At 39.4% G+C, this 21139-nt stretch overlaps 1 protein-coding gene across 6 annotated transcripts in view; it reads left to right on the forward strand.

Annotated features, from left to right (window-relative positions):
• PPP1R12A (protein phosphatase 1 regulatory subunit 12A) overlaps window positions 1-21139 on the forward strand; it is a 112220-nt gene that overhangs the window by 62339 nt on the left and 28742 nt on the right. For 3 of the 6 annotated variants that reach the window (XM_044455609.1, XM_044455607.1, XM_044455606.1), the window contains exons 6-13: window positions 2519-2593; window positions 8054-8142; window positions 8333-8490; window positions 13525-13643; window positions 16604-16720; window positions 18296-18508; window positions 19830-20050; window positions 20793-20960. In XM_044455609.1, coding sequence (XP_044311544.1) covers window positions 2519-2593; window positions 8054-8142; window positions 8333-8490; window positions 13525-13643; window positions 16604-16720; window positions 18296-18508; window positions 19830-20050; window positions 20793-20960 — 1160 coding nt within the window. The remainder of the gene's footprint in view (window positions 1-2518; window positions 2594-8053; window positions 8143-8332; window positions 8491-13524; window positions 13644-16603; window positions 16721-18295; window positions 18509-19829; window positions 20051-20792; window positions 20961-21139) is intronic. The other 3 variants (XM_044455610.1, XM_044455608.1, XM_044455611.1) reach the window with 2 other exon arrangements.

The following is a 21139-nucleotide window of genomic DNA, read 5'->3' on the forward strand; positions in this document are numbered from 1 at the left end:
TACATGGGACAGTAACCCAGGGACAGTGCATTAAGCAGTCCAGCAAAACAGGTGGGTTCTTTGATGGTTGTTAACCTGCCCATGCTGTAGCCCACTGTGGCTTAAGCACATCACAGTGGGTTGTTACATCATGCAAAGCAGCCCAATTGATTTCTAAAAATACGCCTTTAAAAAAGCAAGCAGTTAATTCATTAAACACAGCTACTGAAGCATAGAAACACAAGAAATGGTTCACATGTCATGGCAGCTTATTGGATAAACAACCCATGGGTTGTCTCACATGAGCAAAAGAGGCAGCATCCCCCCCCCCCCTTTGGTTGGCTCCTTCCTACCTACCTACCTACCTGCCTACCTTCTTACCTTCTTTCTTGCAACCCACAGTTGGCTCTAATATAGGTTGTTTATTTTGTCATCTGCATCTGGTGTACTGGGTTTTTTAGGGACTTGACAACAAGCCATGGGACTGTTAATTTAGCCAAATACCTATTAATTGAAAACTTTTGTGTCTGATATTAATATTGGCAAAGTTTTATCAGGAACATTTCACACACATTCACTGAATAAACTGACAAGACCAGATAGGAATAAAGACCATATAGTAATTTGTACTTGAGGAAATACTTGAGATGAAAGACATGGGACTGGTTATCACAAACATGCCTACTGAAAAATAGGAATCTGTAAATGTGGTCCAGTGTAAGAGCCTGTGTAAAAATTTGTACTGGTAGTGGTGAAAGAATGATACAGTATCTTTGGAGATATGGTACATGTAGGTAATTTGTAAATTTGTCAGATTTGTTAAGAAATTATACTATGTTAAAATAAAACCTTATTTCTTTCCCAAGTGTTAGGGAAGAGTGGAATGGGCAAAGGAAGTATATGCCAGTCTAGCTAATACTGTTTCCAGCACAAAAAATGCTGTTTAAGATTTATGCCTTAAGGATACATGCAAATAAAAATGCATATTATAGTATTTTCTATGAAGGCTGACAATATGAGAAACAAGCAGTAGCCAAATAAAGGCATCAGTGAATAAAGGTGCAGCAGGAAAGATTTCAGAAGTTAGCAGTGCATGTCAGTGTTTACTTATACTCAAACCCTCCCCTTCCTCACAATATTAAAGCAGACTGAACCTACAGTGTGTAACTATTAGAGAATATGTTCCAGTGCAACTCTCTTCTGTGAATTATGAAGTTATCCATGAAAACCCTTAGGAAAACGCTACTGTGTCATTGTGTTAGTTTGTATTACATTACCCTTACATAGGAGTAGATACCACAATGCCAGCATTGTACTAGAGGTCCTTTGCACTAGCACAATAATATGATGATATGGATATGACCCCTTCTTTTCTTGTTTTGATCAATTCTTAAAACCATGTGGGTTCCCTCAATTTAACTTCCAGTTTGTCCACCAGAATATCCCCAGTCACAGCTAGTGTGAGATTTCCTGTTCCCAGCAAAATTGTAAACTTGTTGAGTTACAGTTGTCCAAATGCGAACGTGGAATAACTAATTTATGAAGTATATGGAAGCAGGTGCAATTTAGGTTTTGATTTTTGCTTTTTTTCCAAACTGCAACGTGGAAGAACCCGCACACAACCAGACAGTGTTAAGGAGTCCATAGAATTAGAAGGGAACTTGTAGGCCTTCTGCTTGATGTAGGAAATTCAGAGCTAGAACCTTCCCAACAGAAGTCTCTGCAGCTTTTGCTTGAATATCTCCAGTGAGAGAAAGGCCAGTAACCTGTGGTAATCAGATCCATTGTCAAACTGCTATTACCATCAAGAGGTTCCTCTTAGCATTCAACTAAAATATACTATTTTGTAACTTAAGCTGATTTAGATGCAGTCCTACCTTCTGGGATAGCAGTGAGCAAGCATTTGCCCTCCCCTCCATGACAGCCATTCAGGTGATGGAAGAGTGTTGTCATGTTAGTCTTCTCTCTTCCACACTAACATACAATTTTTCATAATCAAATCTCATATTCCTCACCATCTTCATTACTGTCTTCTGAGCTATATCAGTTTCTTTACATCCTTAAACTGCATTGCCTAGAACAGGACAAAACATTGCAGATGAGGTCTGAGTGGTGCAAATAAAGTGGAGCTATTATCTTATTATGTCTTAGAAGCAGGTCAGAATACCTACTGAAAAATATGACCTTGAAAATATTGCATTTGGTTGCCTTTAGGAACAGTACTTGGTTTCCTGTTGTTTGGTAATTTTATTAAAATCTCTGGGAAGTGAAACCACTGATGTTCTGAACCCCTGCAGCATACTTTAAATACTTAAAGTATTTAAGTATATAGTGTTTAACTATAGCATACTTAACCCCTCCCTTTCCTATTCACAAATGTAAACCTATCACACAGAGACTAGTCAAATAGTGTTCTTTGCATTGAGACTGCTTGTTAAATAGGCTCCTTGATAGTATCATTCCTTGTACTGTTTATATGATCATATAATTGTTCAGTTAATTGCACAATAATTTTATATGTTGCTTATTTCTCCTGCAGGGCCAGACAGCATTTGATGTAGCAGATGAAGATATTTTAGGGTATTTGGAAGAGCTACAAAAGAAACAAAATATGGTAAGCTCTTTCAGAATGGCAGGAACAAAAAAAGTTTATGGGTTAATGGACAATGCTCACTGTTATTGTCATAAACATTGTTAGTTTATGACAATAAACTAAGTCATGCCACTGGTTCATCTAATGCAACAGTGTCTGCTTGACTACAGGTAGCTATCCAGGACTTCATGTTATAGTTTTTCAGTGGTAGGTATTAGGATTAAATTTGGTATATTTTGCATGTGAAACCACTAAGTCTTCTCTTTAGTTTATGTCCACTTGCCTTCTGGAAGTGGTATTTGGTTATTACTGTTTGGTGAATAGTGTTCCAGTAAAGGTTCTTTTCCTACTTACTCAACATACCTCCACTACCCTGTTCGGGCAAAGTAATCACCAGTGTCCTGTACATAAGGGTTTTATGACTTGCATAAACACACACACACACACACAGAAATAAGTTGTAAAGCTCTGATGTCAAAATTCAGCAGATAGTTTACATCAGAAGGAAAGTCATGCAGAAACTGTTAATTTAATTACACTTAAATGAACAACTCAAATATGAATGTGCTCAAGTGAGTGGATATTGAGTGAGTAAAAAGTTAGAGCATAGGAGAAACTTACTATTACTCTTACTGTGGGCAAAGAAATTTATGACATGGAGACCAGGGCAGGAGACTGACCACCAGAGAAGATGGGATGATAGCAAGTTGCATGCCATTGCATCTTCTCAGATACCTGGTTGCTCATTTACCCAGCTTGCTTGACCCAACAGACAGAATGGGACATATCCTAGATTTAGTATTTTCCCTGAAGGGTTTTGAGAGTTGATGACAGGGCTTTAAAAATATTCATTATTGTGCTTGTTATGGGGCACTCAAGTCTTAGTCATAATCCCTCGTGGACAGGAATAACTTGACCACAATGAAACACGTATTGATAATTTCAGGACTGGACTACTGTAGTGTGCTTTATGTGGGGCTACCCCTGCAATTGGTTCAGGAGCTTCTGTTGTGCAGAATACATTGGTTAGATTGCTCAGTAGAGCTTTGTGTGGTGCATGTCTTACACTTGTGCTGAAAGCCAATTAGCAACATAGGTCATATTCAGGTGAATGTTCTTGTACAATTTCATTTTATGGAGTTACTGAATGTTCGCAGGCCATATTTTGAAAACCCTTTATTCCTCATTATGTCAAAAGCATTAATTGGGCAAGGATTTTTTCTATGTGTTTATAAGAACATAAGGAAAGCCATGCTGGACTCAACCAATGGTCCCTCCACTCCAGTGCTCCATCCACATGATGATAAGCCAGCTGTTTGCAGGACCTCTCAAACAGGATAGATACAAGAGTCCAACTTGCCCAAGCTCCTCAGCAGCTGATGTACACAGGTGGTAATGGAGATGGCACATAGCCAGCACTGATAGTCCCCTTTTAAAACTACCCAAATTGATAGCCATCAGTACCTCTTGTGGCAGTGAATAATTTAACTGTGTGTTGTGTGAAGAAGAACTTTGATCCATCCTAAGTCCCTTGCCAATCAACTTCATGGATTCTAGTTTTGTAGAAAGAAATAAAAAAGTCTTCCTTTCCACTTTCTCCACACCATACACATTTTTAAACACGTTCATTATGTCTCCCCTTACTTAACTTTTCTTTAAGCTAAGCAGTTCCAGTGGTTGTACCCATTCTAATAGGAGAGTTGTTTCAACGCCTTTGTCGTTTTAGTTGTTCTTCTCTGCACTTTTTCCCTACCCAATAATGCCCTATTTCAGGTAAGGCGACCATAACTGTACGCAGTGTTGCAAGTGAGGTCATACCAAAGGTTTGTGTACAGGTTAGGGTTAGGATTTTGGAAGATTTATTTTCAGTTCCTTTTCTAAATATGCCTAGCATGAAGCTTGCCTTCTTCATAGCAACTGTGCACTGGACGGGCATTTCCATCAAACTGCTTACTACAATCTCAAGATCCCTTTCTTGATTTGTTGCTGGTAGCTCACATACCATTAGTGTATACTTGAATCTCAAATTCTCCCCCTGCCCCCACATACATTACTGTACACTTGCTTATATTGTACTGCATTTGCACTTTGGAGGCTCATTCTCCCAGCTTGGAGAGATCTCTCTGGAGCACCTCATAATCACTTGGTTTCAACCACCCAAAATAGTTTTTGTCATCAGCAAATTTGGCCACTTCATTGTTTATGAGTAGGTTGAAAATTATTGGTCCTAATAGAGAACCCTGTAGGATTACACTGGCTACATCCCTGCATAGGGACAAATTACCATTTATTCCCACTCTGCTTTCTGGTCTTTAATCAGTTACTGATCTGTAGAGGATCTCTTCCCCCCACCCCCACCCCCCCAGGGGTTTTTTCCGCTCAGAAACTGTAAAAGGTTAGTGAAACAGGACTTAGCTTTGCTAAAAAAAAAAAAAAAGAAAAAAAAAGAAGATAGCTTCTGCAAGGCTAGAAAGCAGGGCTTTTCCTGCTATGTGCTGCTTCTCTCTTTCAAGTAGACTTTCAAGTAGGTCTACCCAGAACACTCATTGAGCTAACTGACCTGTAATTCCTTAGATCCCCTCTGGTTCCCTTTAAAAAAATTGTGTTATCTTTTTCCTCTGATACGGTACTGAGGCTGATCTTAGGGACATACTGAATATTGGTAAGGGCAGTGACTGTATAATTGAGTTAACAGCTCTAGAATGGATAGCATCTGGGCCATGTGGTTTCCTGACTTGCAGTTGCTAAATATGGTTGAAAATTTCATCTTTTGTCACTGCACTAATTTCTCCCACTCCCTTCTAGAATACATAAATTCAGGAACAGGTATCTGCTCTGTATCCTTTGCTGTAAAGACAGATGGAAAATAATTCATTTAGCTTCTCTGCACATTCCTTATCCTCCTTTTGTGTTCCTTCAATTTCATTATCATCCAGTGGCCCAACTGCTTCTCTAGCTGGTTTCTTACTTCTGATATATCTAAACAATTCTTTATTGTTGGTCCTGATGTTGTTAATGATATGCTCTTCTGTGTTTGCTTCTTGTATTGTCTGCATGCATCTCCTCAGCACAAGCTTGTCCTCCTTTTATTTTCCTGATTTGGGCAAGGTTTCCATTTGTTAAATAAGCTCCTCCTCCTCCTCCTCCTCCTCCTCCATAGCTTCCTTGGCTATACTTGTTAACCGTGCCAGAGACCTCCTGAACTTCATGCTACCTTTCCTCAAGTATGCAGGTTGTCTGCGCTTCTATTATTGTGGTTTTGAGTAATTTCCAAGCATTTTGAAAGGACTTAGCCCTCTTGACCCCCTTTTACAGCTTCTTTTTTACCAGTTTCCTGATTTTAGAAAGGTTTCCTCTTTTGAAGTCAAATGCAACTGTGTCAGTCCTCTTTAGCAATTTTCCGACTAACTGAATATTAAATCTGATAGTGCTGTAGACACTGTTTCCAAGTGGTTCAACAACGCTTTCATCCTGTACTATGTCTTGGGCAACCCCACCTAGGATTAAATCCAGGATTGCCTCCCTTCTGGTTGGTTCCATGATGAACTGCTTTAGTGTAAAGTCATTTAGGACAGTGAAAAATTTAATCTGTCTGTCAGAACTAGAACATATGTTTATCTAGTTAGTGTGCTGATAGTTGAAGTCACCCAGTATTACAGGACTACTTTTTTTTTTTTTTTTGAGGTCTCCATGATTTCATTCTGCATCTTAAGATACCCTAAGTATTCTGGTCTGGAAGATAATAACATATTCCTATAACTAAATTAGTTTTGGAACCAGGAATTGTCACCATAGTGCTTCTGTGGAGGAGTCTTCATAGTTTAGATTATCAAGTTTGCTGGACTAGATGTCCTCTTCAGTGCAGAGAGTAATACCTCCTCTAGTATGCCCTTCCCTGTCCTTCCTATACAGTTTATATCCAGATATGACAGTATATGTTGGGAATGAGAAAGATGGCTGCTTGGAGCACACATTCTCAAGTGTTGCTGGTTAGGATTCAGAAGAATAAGAAGGGGGAGAGCAGAAGAGGGGCCTGGGAAAATGGGCCATCCCAAGACACTGAGATGAGATAAGCAGAGAGGCTTATCTCAAGGCCAGACTCCCCAACTGAGCAGGCAGTCTTTGAGAATAACCAAGATGTACAGTTGGCAAGAGGGGGCCTGGAGCAGGGGAGTTTCTCAGACACAGACCTCGACTCTAGATCCCATGATGCATTGATGCAGAGGAAGGCAGCCCAATTAGATGGTCAGTGTACAGAAAGGAGATGTGTTGGTTTTCAGAAAGTTCCTGATGAAGGAATGGACATTCATAAGAGAGAGCCAGTGTGGTGTAGTGGTTAAGAGCATGGGACTGGGACTCAGTCTGGGTTCTAGTCCCCGCTCAGCCATGGAGCCAACTGGATGACTTTGGGCCAGTCACAGACTCTCAGCCCAATCTACCTCACAGGGCTGTTGTTGTGGGGATAAGACGGAGGAGGAGAATGATGTAAGCTGCCTTGAGCCCTTTGTAGGAAAAAGGCAGGATATAAATCGAAAAATAAATAAAAAATGAAATAAAATTAGAATTGTTCCTGGAGATGAATATTAAATCAGGTTCAACAAACCACTCTGTGTATGCTCAGAGATTCATTCTGGGTATTTTGTGCTTTTGGTCAATAAAGAATGATTTGCATGGAAAAGTGATGTGACTTTGAATGAGCAAAGGAGAAAACTCAGGTCCTGACAGTATCCCATAGGTTTTTTCCATTCCACCTGGTTTCATCCTGTCTACTATATCTAGCTTTTCCTTAAAAAACCAGGCACTCCAGCTCTCCCATGTGGTCCCTGAGGCTTCTGGTATAGAAACACCTAAGCACAGCATTCTTCTCCAGACTTGTACAGTGTATGTTCTCTCAAACAGATGATCATATCTTGCCATATTTTCTTTCCATTTGGGCTGTCAGAAAATTTCCCAGCTCCTATTTTCATGTTCTCAGGGTTCAGTTTAAAAGCTGCTTCTGCTGCCGTTTTTTTATGTTACATGCCAGCAGTCGGGCTCTTTTCTGGTTCAACTGGAACCCATCCCTCCTGTATAAGCCCAGCTTGTCCAAAATTATTCAAATCTGCCTAACAAATCTGAACCCCTCCTCTCTACACCACTGCCTCATCTGAATAAATCTGAATGGCCCTGCCTCAATCAGGGACATTCAGCTTGAGTACAACCCTTGCAATGTTCTGCTTAAAGTTTGCTTGCCCTTGTAATTTAGAAATGAAAAGAACAGAATCACATTCTAATTGATTTTTTAAAAGTATTACACCAGAAGGTTAAAGGAAGTTGTAAATTACATAGTCAAGTAATATTTGGGCAACATTTCAGTAACAAGGCTCCTTATCTTTGAATACTTTATAATGATATGTTAACTTCCAGTGACTTACTTCCTGTGATGTTTATGTTTGTACTTTTGATTATAGAAAGCTTATTAGATCTTCTTATCTCTTAAAGCTCCATAGTGAAAAAAAGGAAAAGAAATCACCCTTAATTGAATCTACAGCTAATATGGACAATAATCAGCCTCAAAAGACATTTAAAAAGTAAGTTGATGAATTAAAATGATGTGTATTTGGTGGGAAATTTGAAGGTGATAAAGAGTTGAATTGGAAGGTGCAGGGGAAGGATAGGAAGGAGTAGAGTTTTGGTTGTTGTCACAGCCTACCCTGATACCCAGACTTTTGCTGAAACTAGCAATGAAATATTTTGTGCTCCAAAACCATGTTGTTTCAGTAAAGAGACATTGATCATTGAGCAAGACAAGAATGCATCAAACATAGAGTCTCTAGAACAAGAAAAAGCTGATGAAGAGGAAGAAGGAAAGAAAGATGAGTCCAGTTGCTCTAGTGAAGAAGATGAAGAAGACGACTCAGAATCTGAAGCAGAAACAGGTATATGGAACAAGCATTTTGCTTTCATTTCTTCCAAATTTCCTTATGCTTCTTTGTTTCTGGAAATTTGCAAGTTTTAATAGTTGTGAATTTATAGTCTTGGGGGAACCTGTTTGCATTTGTGTAGTAGCCATTTAAATAGACTAATTAGTCAACAGCTTAACAGACTACAGTAGAAAGCTGGTTTGCAAACTCCACACACAGCAGCACTGATCGTCACTGGCACAAGCACCTGTTACTTGGTAGGGAGCAGTAAGTGCTGCGTCCCATCAATTGCTTGCCCAGAACACAGCCCATATCCTCTGAACATCTCCCCCCCCCAAAAAAAACCCTGTATATATTTGTTAAGCAAAATGGTAGCTGCTTTGTTCTATGACATTAATAGAGCCAAAATCCATTAATAGGTAGGGTGGTGGTGGTATGGTTTGGTAGTTAGTTTTTGGACTGTGGATCTGGGAGATCCAGGATCTAGTAACCTTCAGCCATAAGCCCACTGGGTGAGTCCAGGCCAGTCACTCACTCTGAACCTAACCTACCTCACAGGGTTGTTTTTGTGAGAGTAAAATGGACCTGTGTAAGCCACCTTTGGTTTTTTGCAGGAGGAATGTAGTAGTACCAGCTTGCAAGAAAAACAAGATGTTGTATTACATAGTACTGGCAGGCACAATGGGAAGGCAGCGCATCTGAATTATATTGTGTTATTTATATAGAAATGTATTTACACTGTCCTAAGTAGGCTTCCTTGGTGACAGGTTTCATCAGTTTTGGAGCAACATATCACCAAAATAAGATTGTTTGGAATTATAGCTGGGATCATTGAAGCTGAAGGGTAGTGTGAAGGATAAATGACTAATGCGCACCAAGCTTCTCTTGATGGGGAGTACTTTCCAAGTTGATGGGGAAGACTGAAGGTGTGCCTAGAAATGACCTTCCATTTTTTTCCAGCTCATGTAGTTGGTGGCAAAAAATCAGCTGCTGCTTTTGGAGTTGAACATAGTTGGAGAGGAACTTTATTACTTTTTGTCTTTCATTAAGAGGACATACCATCTTCACGCATACAGACAGTGCAGATCATTCTATCTTAAAATAAACTGTAAATGAACCATATGCAATAGACTCACTGGAAGTCATAAAGAGAGGCTCACATGAATTAAAAAATTATGCATGATGCATTAGAATCTGTATATAATACATCTCTATCCATATCTCAGAGCTATTAACAGTAATATGTGAATTAACCCTGAAAAGCCTTCATATTTTGCATTGCATTGCAAAGTGCAGTTAGAGTCTTGCAGAAACCTCTCTCCTTTCCCTTTCTCCATTACTTACATGTTGAGTTTAAATAATTGAAAGGCTCTACGCTTATCTCACTTAAATAGCAAGCTCTTAGTTGGAGGGTCTCATTTTAATATATCTAGATGTTTTCCATTAGCAGCTTAGTGTTTCGGACTCCTCACTTCACCATTTCTTATATGACTCCATTACTTTGTTTTCTTTGTTGCTACTATGTAGTCTTGTGCCAGGAAAATATGACTGTGACACAAGAATTAATTTATGTAAACTTAGAGGTTTTTAAATATCAACAAGGCGTTCATCATACTTTATTTGGCATGCTACAGAACTTAGGCTTTTCCCTGGAGCTGAATCTCTGTGTTCCAAATTTGTACTTTCCCCCTTTTTCCCATTATTCATTTTAAGGTGGATTTACAGTTAAATGTTTTGGTACTTGAAAGCTTGTGACTGTATTTGAGCATAGTTTTGATGCATCCTTTCTTTTGTATGCATTTAAATTCAGATTTAATGGTTTGAAAAATAGTAGAGTTCTAAAGAAGCTTACATGTATTTTCTTCATACACATGAAGAAATGCAAGGAAGCAAATTTAATCACTGTTCAGTTGCTTTGTTAAAATTAAAAATTAAAGCAAAAAATATTTGTAATAAAATAAATGTGCAAAACAAAGACAGAGGTTTCCTTTACCTGCCAGTTTTGCTCCAGTTTGCTTAAGTAATGTACATGTGCTGATGTGTGCAAATTGCAGGCTGGATCATGCCCATAATATGTTAAAATAACAGTAAAATACACATTAATTATACTTAAATTACAGCAGTAGTGGGTCCTCCCATATTTACTTACCTGGACTTAAGGTCATCATTTGAGCCCTTCACTTGCATGCCCCTGCCGTATAAGGTTCCAAGACATGTGGACCTTTTCAGTATTGGTGCTCCATCTGTGGAATGCCCTTCTCAGAGAGGCTCACATGTTGTCCATATTATGGTCTTTCTGGAGTCAGGTTAAGATCTTTTTATTTTCCCAAGCATTTTAGGAACTGTTTCATGCTTTTAGATCTTTGCACTATTCTAACAGCTGGCCTTATTTTTTGTCTTTATTGTATGTTTCAATGAACTAGTTCACATGACATAACAGGCTCACCAGGGTTTATTTAATCCATGGCAGTGTGGACACCATTATGAATACACACCCCCTAACAGGTTTGTGATCTGTCACCTGAATTTGGCTACCTTGGGTAATTCTAGGATTAAACAATCTTCGCATAGCCTTTGCTTTATAGCAGAGTTACACAAAGGTTGTTCAACCTTAAATAACCCAAAGTTGCTGGGCGATACACTCCAATCCCAGAAAAGGTTGGATATTCATAATGATGGCCCACATGTCCAGCACAGAGTGAGCCTTGCATGTTATGTGAACCAGTCCACTGTTTTTATACCTGATTTTATCTAAGATTTATCATGAATTGTTTTACCACCATTGTTTCACTAGCTTGCATTTTAAAATATGTCTGTACACTGCCCAGAGAACATACACAGTCTAAAATTAAACTTTTTTCATTGTTGTATCTTTAATTTGACAGGGCCTTAAATTATGTTCATAAAAATGTTTCTGGTTTTAAACATAATGGAAAATTATTGTTCATCACTCTGAGACCAAGACAAGGCAAATCTTGGGGTCACCTGCACTTCTCCCCTTGTTTCAGTGTAGGGAAAACATTGAAAGTTTTTGCTTTTAGTGTTAAACCAACCACAGCTCACTGTTGTATCTGAACTTTGAGCATTGTATAGCTGGCACATGATGCTTTCAGATCCCATGCTTCATGGGGGAGGGGCAGGCTGTACAGAGGATAACTAATGTTTTTACAGACTGAGTCTTTTAACAGTCTCAAATTTTCAAGAAACTTCCTTTGCTTTTCATATTCAATACTTTGTAAGATGTGGGCAGGAGTCCCTGGGACAAAAGTTTCTGGGACTGTATACTAGTGGTAGGTGTGGCTGGAACTGGTAGTAGGCAGAACTTGAGCCTGCAGTGAGCACAAACAAATCCAAAAGTGTGTGTTTGGAGGGGGCACCCCTTTTCTCTTTCTGCTGCTTCTTACTCTCTCAGTTATTTATTTATTTATTTATTTATTTATTTATTTATTTATTTATTAAAACATTTTTATGCCGCCCCATTCGCCGAAGCCTCGGGGCGGCTTACAACAAAAAATTAAAATAACATTTTAAAATATATACAATAAAATACAAATATATAATATAAAACATACACTATAAAACAAGCCCCCCTGGCCAAATAAAATTCAATAATATTAACATTTAAAATACTGCTTAAATAAAAAGGTCTTCGCCTGGCGCCGAAATACAAATAACGACGGCGCCAGGCGGACCTCTCTGGGGAGCGCATTCCATAACTTAGGCGCCACCGCTGAGAAAGCCCTCCTCCGAGTAACCACCCTCCTAACTTCTTCCATGGAGGGCTCCCGGAGAAGGGCCTCTCCCGCCGATCTCAGGGGGCGACTGGGCATATAAGGATGTAAGCGCTCCTTCAGGTAACCAGGACCCAAGCCGTTTAGGGCTTTATAGGTCATAACCAACACCTTGAATTGGGCCCGGACTTCAATGGGAAGCCAGTGAAGCTGACGGAGAACTGGAGTCATGTGAACATAACGTCCAGTCCCCGTCAGCAGCCTGGCAGCTCTATTTTGGACCAATTGAAGTATCCGGACCGTCTTCAAGGGTAGCCCCACGTAGAGCGCGTTACAGAAGTCCAAACGGGAAGTCACCAACGCATGTGTCACTGTCGCAAGGCAGTCATTCTCCAGATAGGGGCGCAGCTGATGAATTAGCCGAAGCTGGAGGAAAGCGCTCCTCGCCACTGCTGTTACCTGAGCTTCCAGTGAAAGCTCTGGGTCGAAGAGCACTCCCAAGCTGCGGACCTTGTCCCTAAGAGGGAGTGCAACCCCATTCAGGACAAGGTTCAATTCACCCTCTCCGAAGCCCGATCCACCAACCAACAGGACCTCCGTCTTAAACCATCATTCATACACATTCCATCTGCAAACTAATCAGGATTCTGAGAGGATCTCCCCCTACCCTTAGCATGACTCAGATGATCACAAGGGGAAGAGATGGAAAGAGGGGGCTGTTATAGGGCTCTGTAGCCAACCTCTGCCTGCTGATCAGTATGTATTGGCTGAAAAGCCACAGAGCCAGAGAAGGCGATTATGGGGGAGAGAAGTCAGAAACTGGCAGGCTGGCTGAAGAAGCCCTGTACTACCCCCATCCCTTGTTATTTTACATCCATTCTTAGTATATCTTGAGACTGTCTGCAACCATAACAACTAGAAACTTAAAAATACAGTACTTAAGCAAATTTTGGATTTTGAATAAGTGCCTTTGATGTTTTAATAGAATTGCCTATTACTGTAGAACACCCGAAGTAGATATTTGAATATCTTAGACCCATACTCATGCTCTATAAATATGCTTTCAGATAAAATGGAGTATAATCTAGGCTTCATTTTATAGGCAGTAATGGAAGTAAATGCAATAAAACACTCTGTTATAGTATTGCCAGGCTTTAGTACTGAGTGCTTGCGTCAGAAATGGAAAAAAGCACTTTTTGTGTTCATTATGATACTGTAAATCTTATTCTGTAAAATAGGCCTCTCCATACTCTAGAAAGTATTAGCAGTATTTAAGTGCCTTTTTAATTACTTCAAACTTCAAATGTTTCATTTGTAGAAAAGAACAAACCTACAACAAATAATTCAAATACGACCAATGTGCAATCTTCTCCTATAGCTGTGACAACACCATCAGTTACTACTGGTCAAGTGGCACCAACCTCCCCTATTAAGAAGGTAAAACAGACTTTGATTCAGTTTTTGGTACTATAAAGAGTTAAGTGAATGTATGTTAATTGTACACACTTTGAAATATTAAAAGCAATGCCTTGATTAATCAAGGTAAATTTTATGCTTCTTGAAAGTATGGAACTATCTTTTGAAACTTTTGGATTTTTTTACAGTGACTTAAGTGATTCTCTAATGCAATGGTATAAGGCCTTGAATTCTATTACAAGAAAGAAAGTTGCTTGATCAGAGTTATGGTTGTAATATGCCAATTACTGGGGCAGCTGGCATGGAACACATGGGCTTAAGTATTTTATTGTGTCAAGTTACTGAAATAGTGTCTCATTTGAAATATGAGAACACCATGTATGGATTCTAAAACAAACAAAAAAGTGCAACCATGTACAGATGCTAGATTGAAATATATTGTTTTCTTCCCAGGGCAGAACTCTGTCTGAAGGAGGTTGCATTCAGTAACACAATTTTTGAGCACATGGAAGTGTCCTCCCAGCCACCATTCCCAGCAGCCAAACCTCTTCACTGCTTGCTGCTGGCAGCAACAGGACATGTAGGAAAGAGGTGTCGTGAGCAGGTGTGCCAGGCACCCTTCACAATGATCAGACTTCTTTCCCTATTGCCAGTGGTGTTGGGTGGAATGCAGGAAAAGGGGGTATAGCATGTGCAGCTCATTGGACTCTATTGCCAAGCACCCCACAAATGCTGGGTATGCTCTCCAGGAACTTGAACCCAGCTTCTGCAAAGTGTAAGGGAGCCTGGGAAGCCAAACCCAAGGAATCTGACAGATTCTTACACATCCTAAATCCAAACCCTGAAGTGCTTCTCTCTAAACACTTACTCAGAGATGAGAAGGATAAAGCTTGATGAGTGCCAGTTATAACATAAAGGATTCTCTGACCTGGCTTTTTTATCAGTTTATTTACGCCAACTGCCTGCAGACACTTTGCATGGCATCCACAAGTATGCAAGTTACTATGGCTTGTCACATCCTGAGAAACAACACAGAAGGGGCTGATTGAACACTGGACAGCCCTAAAACAAGTCATAGACTATGTGAAAACTTTCTAACTCACAATCAATCACTGCTGCCTGTATTTGCAGAAAAAGACAAGCCAGATACCAAAAGAAATGGAATAGTATCCATGAGTTAATTATACCATGGTGAATTGTTGTGTCATGCAAACCAAGTCCCTCATTTTCTTTTCCTACTATCATTATTATTTGGCAAACATCTAGGAAAGTCTCACAGTAGTAAGACAGGGGCATCATTAACTGGTGGTGAAACATGGAGCTTGGGAGTAGGTAGAGGCATGGGGAGAATGAGAGGTGATACCATAGCAGCTGTTTACAAAACTGATCCAAAATACCAAGTTCTGGGGAAGTAAATGGAAAAGAATAACAACTAGGACAGGTCCATATTAATATTCTTGACCAGGTCAAGATGTTTATGAAGCAAAATTTGTCAGTATCAGTTTATTCTCTTTGGTAAACATAAAGCCACAGATCCATTTTTTATGCCTACCTGGGTTCTGTCTAATATGGTTTGAGTGGAGGTCCTCTTGTGCAGCGAGACTTCTTCCCCTCCTTTTTAGGGTAGTCTCCTTCAGAGACAAATGTTGTAGGAGTGGTGTTTTGGGAGATTTCCTTTTCAGAGAGCCATAAGGTAGGTGGTGGCAGCAATTGGTCAATGGGGGAGATAGTGGTGATTGCAGTATAGCAACCAGGGTGGAGTGCTTTTTTCATGCACCTCAGGTGCCTGAAGAGTTTGCACCTCCACTGGATAAATCCTTCAAAGGAAAGAGAAGTAGCATCCTGACTCTGCTACATTTGTTTTTTTCACTGCCTTCTTGTTTCATTTTCATTATTCCTTATTTATGGCTTAGTCCCTCACATTTGGGGAATACATTTTCAGTTCTAACATTTCAGAGATAGAGAATCACTGTCCACTGTTTCCTCTTCCAGCCTTATCGTTAGTCTAAGTTCTCTGAACTAATCATAGGCTGACATGCTCTTTCTTTTTCCCTGCCCAGCCTTCTCATTCATTCTTCACACACGTGTGCACACACAAAAAGGGAGCACTTTCTTAGGCAGAAAAGGTTTAAAATTGCATTAGAGCCCCATTCACTTATTGACATGAGAGGAAAGAAGATAAGCCTTATTTATGATGGGTTCTTGCAATTTGAAGGAAAAAAAGCTGTTTAGTCTTGGGAATCCACAACTTCATAACTAAATAAATGCCTCAAAGGGGAATTTGTAGAAACACAGTTGTGAAGTTGATTCTGTCTTCTGTCTCTCACACTACCCATTGAGAGACAGGTAACAAGAGTGACAGTCTCTACAGAGTGATGTCATCCTATTAAAACACAAATACTAATTTTCATGGTTGTTAAACTACAAGGCATGAGTCACACTATCATCTCCTGTTGTTTTCCTATTCAATTTAGGCAATGGTACATGCTTATGTAAACCTGAGGAACTGCTATTCTGGTGCCTGAAGTTGTGTGTGAAAGAGAAAGTGGGTGCTAATCTATCATTCCCATTCCTTGACCTCCCTTTTCTTTCTCCTTTCCTATTCCTACATACGCTGTTCTCCCCGCTCTGCTTTCTCTCTCTCCCTCTCTCCCTTTCTTCCTGTCTGTGTGGCAGTGTTTACATGGAGAGGGGAGAGCTGAACTGGATCTCTTTTGAATTTGCTATTCTTCCTGCCAAGGATATGGGTACCCCCTCATAACACTCCTCTGAAAGTTCACATCTCTGCTTGTATATGTTTATAATTCTGTGACTGTGAGCTCTTTTGTGAAACAAAGCTTTAAGACTGGAAAAAACCCTACTGCTTTTTGAAGTTCTATGAAATGTAAATAGTAATTCAAATATGTAGACTCCCACCGCTGCCACATCTATCATATTCTTTTAAATTTTATTTTTATATGTCTTGTCCAAATTGGCTTTAGTATGACTTTCTTCCTACTGTCATGCCTGTGGTGGACTCTGTAGATCCTGCATCATGGAGGCAGGGCTTACGTAAAACTGGCATTGTTCTTGTGCCCAGTAAAGGTGAAAAATCTCTGGTGAGGGCTTTGTGTGCATTTTTCCAGGTTGATAAATAACAAGCATTAATTCGGACGTTGACACTATAATTGCATGCTTTCAAACATTGTGCCATCTTTGCATCCCATCCGTGTGTAGTTTACAGTGCAACATTTAAATCTAACCTTTCAAAAGCTTTTTTTTTTACTATTTTCTTATTTTTAATAAAACTGTAACTTACTCAGGAAATTGTGTGAGGTCTTCCCACTCTCTGAACATGTGAATATATATATGTGGGGAGGGGGGTAACTTAAAAATAATTTATGAAGCATGGAGTTAAAAATTCTGAGAGTCAGAAAGTGTCTTCCTGTATCTAGTCTTGCATTCTGTAGAAAATCTTTAGCTTTGACAATGATTGTGTGCACCCATCTTTGTAGCAGCTATGTTTTCCCCTTTATGTGCATGATCTGAGATTGGATGAATGTCTTTGCCATGAAGTGCAACAGGATGAAAGCTATCTTTTGTGGTGTCTCAGATGCCTTAAAAAAGTACTATTCTATTACCCCATACTTTTGGTCAGGAGAAAATCCCAGCTATCTTCATGGAACAGGTTGAATTAGTTGAGTTGTTAATATGTTTTATTATTTATTTATCTAAAACTTTTATATGCCATCCCCTCATGCCTCGGCATCATTTTATTTCTAGTTATCTTTTTCATTGCCTTTGATATGCTGGGGCGAAACTTTGCGTTTTCTGTATTCAGCTTGGAGGTGGGTTGCAAATTAGGAAAGTACACTAGAAACAGCGTTTTGTTTTTTCCCCCTTTAGGGAAGACCATAACTTGGGTACTATCATGTTTTATCAGGGCGTTGTTAAGAATTCAGTGTTGCCAGAATTCAGGTTCTTGGCTTAAGTGTAAGTTAAGTGTAACTTAAGCTGCATTAGCAAGTGCTGGATGTAGTATGTGATACCTAAGCAGGGAAACTGGAGGTGAATTACTGCTGTAGCTGTGTAAATTTTGAAATGATATATGTGGGAGTGAAATTCATGTAGCTTTGAAACTTGCTTAACAGCAAAGGAACAAGCTTTGTTGGATCTAAAGTTAAATCAAGTAAAATAATGATTGGTTCTTTTTAAAAAAACACATAAGGTGGCTTTATATTTGGGGCAATATAAAAAGAACGTATGGAGCAGTGTCAAGTCCCATTGTTTTTGTATCTAGATGTCCTGATGGACAAATCTATATTAGGCAAAGTAGCATAGCACCCTTTTATATGTGGGACTTCACAAAGACCACGAAGGAGAAAACAGGGTTGCTTGCCTGTAACTGCTGTTCTCCAAGTGTCCTCTGTGCAGTTGCACATCCTGCCCTAATACATAAATTTACTTTGTAAATTCTTTGGTTTGCCATCATTTGTGGCCAACTGAGCAGGAAGACACTAGTGTTAGTCCCATAGTTGATGCACACATCTTGGTGAGAAGAGCATAGGATACTCCATTCTGGTTGAGGTTCTGGAATTTCTTATATTGTGGCCTGTGCATGTGCATTCCTAAATAACTGCACAGAGGACACTTGGAGAACAAGACTTACAAAAAAGCAACCCTGTGTTTTACAGTTCCCAACTTCAACTAAGGTTTCTGCCAAAGAAGAAGAGAGAAAAGATGAGTCTCCTGCTTCTTGGAGATTAGGTCTTCGAAAGACTGGCAGTTATGGGGCACTGGCAGAGATTACAGCTAGCAAAGAAACTCAGAAAGAAAAGGATTCAACAGGAGTTATGCGTTCAGCTTCAAGCCCTAGATTGTCTTCTTCATTAGACAACAAAGACAAGGTAAACTTTTTTTTTCCCCGAAATGCGCAACATAATTAAACCATGGTTGGTGGTGGGTTCAGAACAGGACTTAGCGTGTTTGAAGAAAAAGAAAGTCTGAAGAAGCAGAGCTCCATAATAAATATTACTTGCACAGATCATGGAAAAAAATCTCTATACATGAAAGCTGTGAAAGCCTAATGCCTGGCAAAGTCTCAGAGGCCCAAGTGGTCAATAGAAAATGCACTGTAAGAGATTTGCAGAAGTCCAGACTTCAGTGCTCTGCGTGTGTGTGTGTGTGTGTGTGTGTGTGTGTTTCTTTCTGTGTTTATCTGGTGCCTTGAAGCAGTTTCCTGGGAAAATATGGTATTTTTATGAATGGTTGATAATTTTTCCAGCCTTCAAATAAAAGAATCTTGTTTGGCTGCAGCTTCTATATATGCAAAGGTTTTGCAGTTTACTTTACAGTCTGCGATGAGACGGGCACAACACATGTTTATTTACCTGACTTCTTGTGTCAGGTAAATCCTATCTGTACAGGATTTTCATTGGTCTCTGCAATTTAGTACAGTTTTGGTAACTAATTGTTTTCTCAAATGCCAGCGTTTTTATTTTGCTTTTCTTGACAGAGTATCTGCAGAAGATCAGTGAGAGACTTTAGAAGCTGTATACCTGGATGATACTATGTTAAAACATTAATCAGAAGTCTAAATACTGGGGTGCTCTCACATTAATATTCTGTTTGTGGACTTTCCAGATGGCCATTGTGGGAACAAAATGCCAGACTATGTCAGACTAGATGGGCATTTGATATGATGCAGCATAGCTCTCATCATATGTAGGCAGTCTTTGGCACTCGGGATCAATCTGATTTCTAGTAACCTTTGGCCTAATTTGAAAAATTCTGTGGAAACTTCCACTTTATAGCTTGGCAACAAAGATCTGACCCTTTCCTGATAGCCATGTTTGCAGAAGGAAAAGTAGGTGTCAAGGATAAAGGGTAGATGTGCCAACTTTTGACTCAGGCCCCATCTCCTGTGAGCATGAATCTCCTTACAGATTATCCCCAAGGGAACTTTGTTCTCAGTGAAAGAACAGCAAAAACACTGCCCACTCCTAGTTTTTTTAAAAGGCAAATAGGCCAAGAAACTTCCAAGTTGTATCATTGCAGCAGTATGTTTGTTGCAATACTATTCAGCACAAAATTGAAGCAAATTGTGATTTTCATCATAGAATATATATGGATTGGATTCAGAATCATTTATGGCATGTATTAGTTTTTTAATGTACTTTCACATTCATGGTGCTAAATGCAACCTGAAAAAAATGCGTTCTTTTGCAGGAGAAAGATACGAAAGCTACTAGACTTGCATATGTTGCACCTACAATACCAAGGCGGCTGGCCAGTACATCTGACATTGAAGAAAAAGAAAACAGGGATACATCTGCTAGTTTAATACGTGGAAGTGGTTCTTATACAAGAAGAAAATGGGAAGAAGATTCAAAGAAAAGTAGTATTTCAAATGAAGGATCTTCACAACTAAACACAAACTATCAACGAAGGTAAATAAATGAAACCATAATCTGAAAACAGTTTGTGTTAGAGGTCCCTAACTTTTTCAAGTAGTTGGGTACATTTGGAATTTTGAGAAAGGAACATGGATTCTTTCAGAGGCACACACAAATATCTAGTGCCTCACATATCATGCACACACACAAACTGGGCAAAATACAGATACCAAACATAAATCCAGGAAAAATACATATTAAACAAGTGACAAACCCAGGCAAATATGCACACTTACCAAAATAAGCTATTTCACCCATCTAAATGGCAAAACGCACATACAACACAGGCATCCTCATAAAACTCCCTACTACATGCATTATTCCCCCACATACTTACCACTTTCTTTTGTCTTTATAGTGGACAAACTTCAAAATGAAGCAGTGAACATGGTTATTTTCTAAACAGCCCCTGGAGTCCAGGCACATTCTTTGTTCTTGGAAATATATCGTTCTGGAGCCCGTCCTTCATTTTGCTGCATAAATTTTAAAATTACTGCTAAATCAGGAGGGGTCTGGAGCCTGGTATATAGCATGCAGACACATGTGTTGTCTGGTGAATGAGTTTCAAGTCTTTGAGTTCATTTTTGGAAAGGAGAAAGTAGGGATTCACTTGCTGTAATTATGCTGTTTTATCTATGAAGTGTTTCAAGTGAATAGAAATTGAAAAAAGGCTACCATTCCTTACCATTCATGTCACAAATCTGATCTTTTTTCTTGTAAATTGATGACTTTTCAGTGGTTCCTTTGGTAGAAGACAAGATGACTTGATTAGTTCTAGTGTTCCAAGTATTACATCAGTATCAACAGTTACCTCCCCAGCTGGTCTTCAAAAAAGCCTGCTTTCTAGCACAAGCGCTGCTACAAAGGTTACAACAGGTTCGGCAACAGCAGGCATTCAAAGCAGGTAAAAGCATTATTGTGCTTTGCATTAAGTCCATTGTTTGCTTTATGTATGTGCATGCATTTTTGTGTAGAAGTTCCTGGGCTCTGGATTTTTCCTATTACATCAATATGCAATTTGGCTAAAAATGAGAAATACTTGCATTATTAAGTAATAGCTCTGCATGGCAGTAAGATCAATAA

The sequence above is a fragment of the Varanus komodoensis genome, unplaced genomic scaffold, assembly GCF_004798865.1.
Source record: "Varanus komodoensis strain SLA01 unplaced genomic scaffold, ASM479886v1 scaffold8, whole genome shotgun sequence".
Classification (NCBI taxonomy): Eukaryota; Metazoa; Chordata; class Lepidosauria; order Squamata; family Varanidae; genus Varanus; species Varanus komodoensis.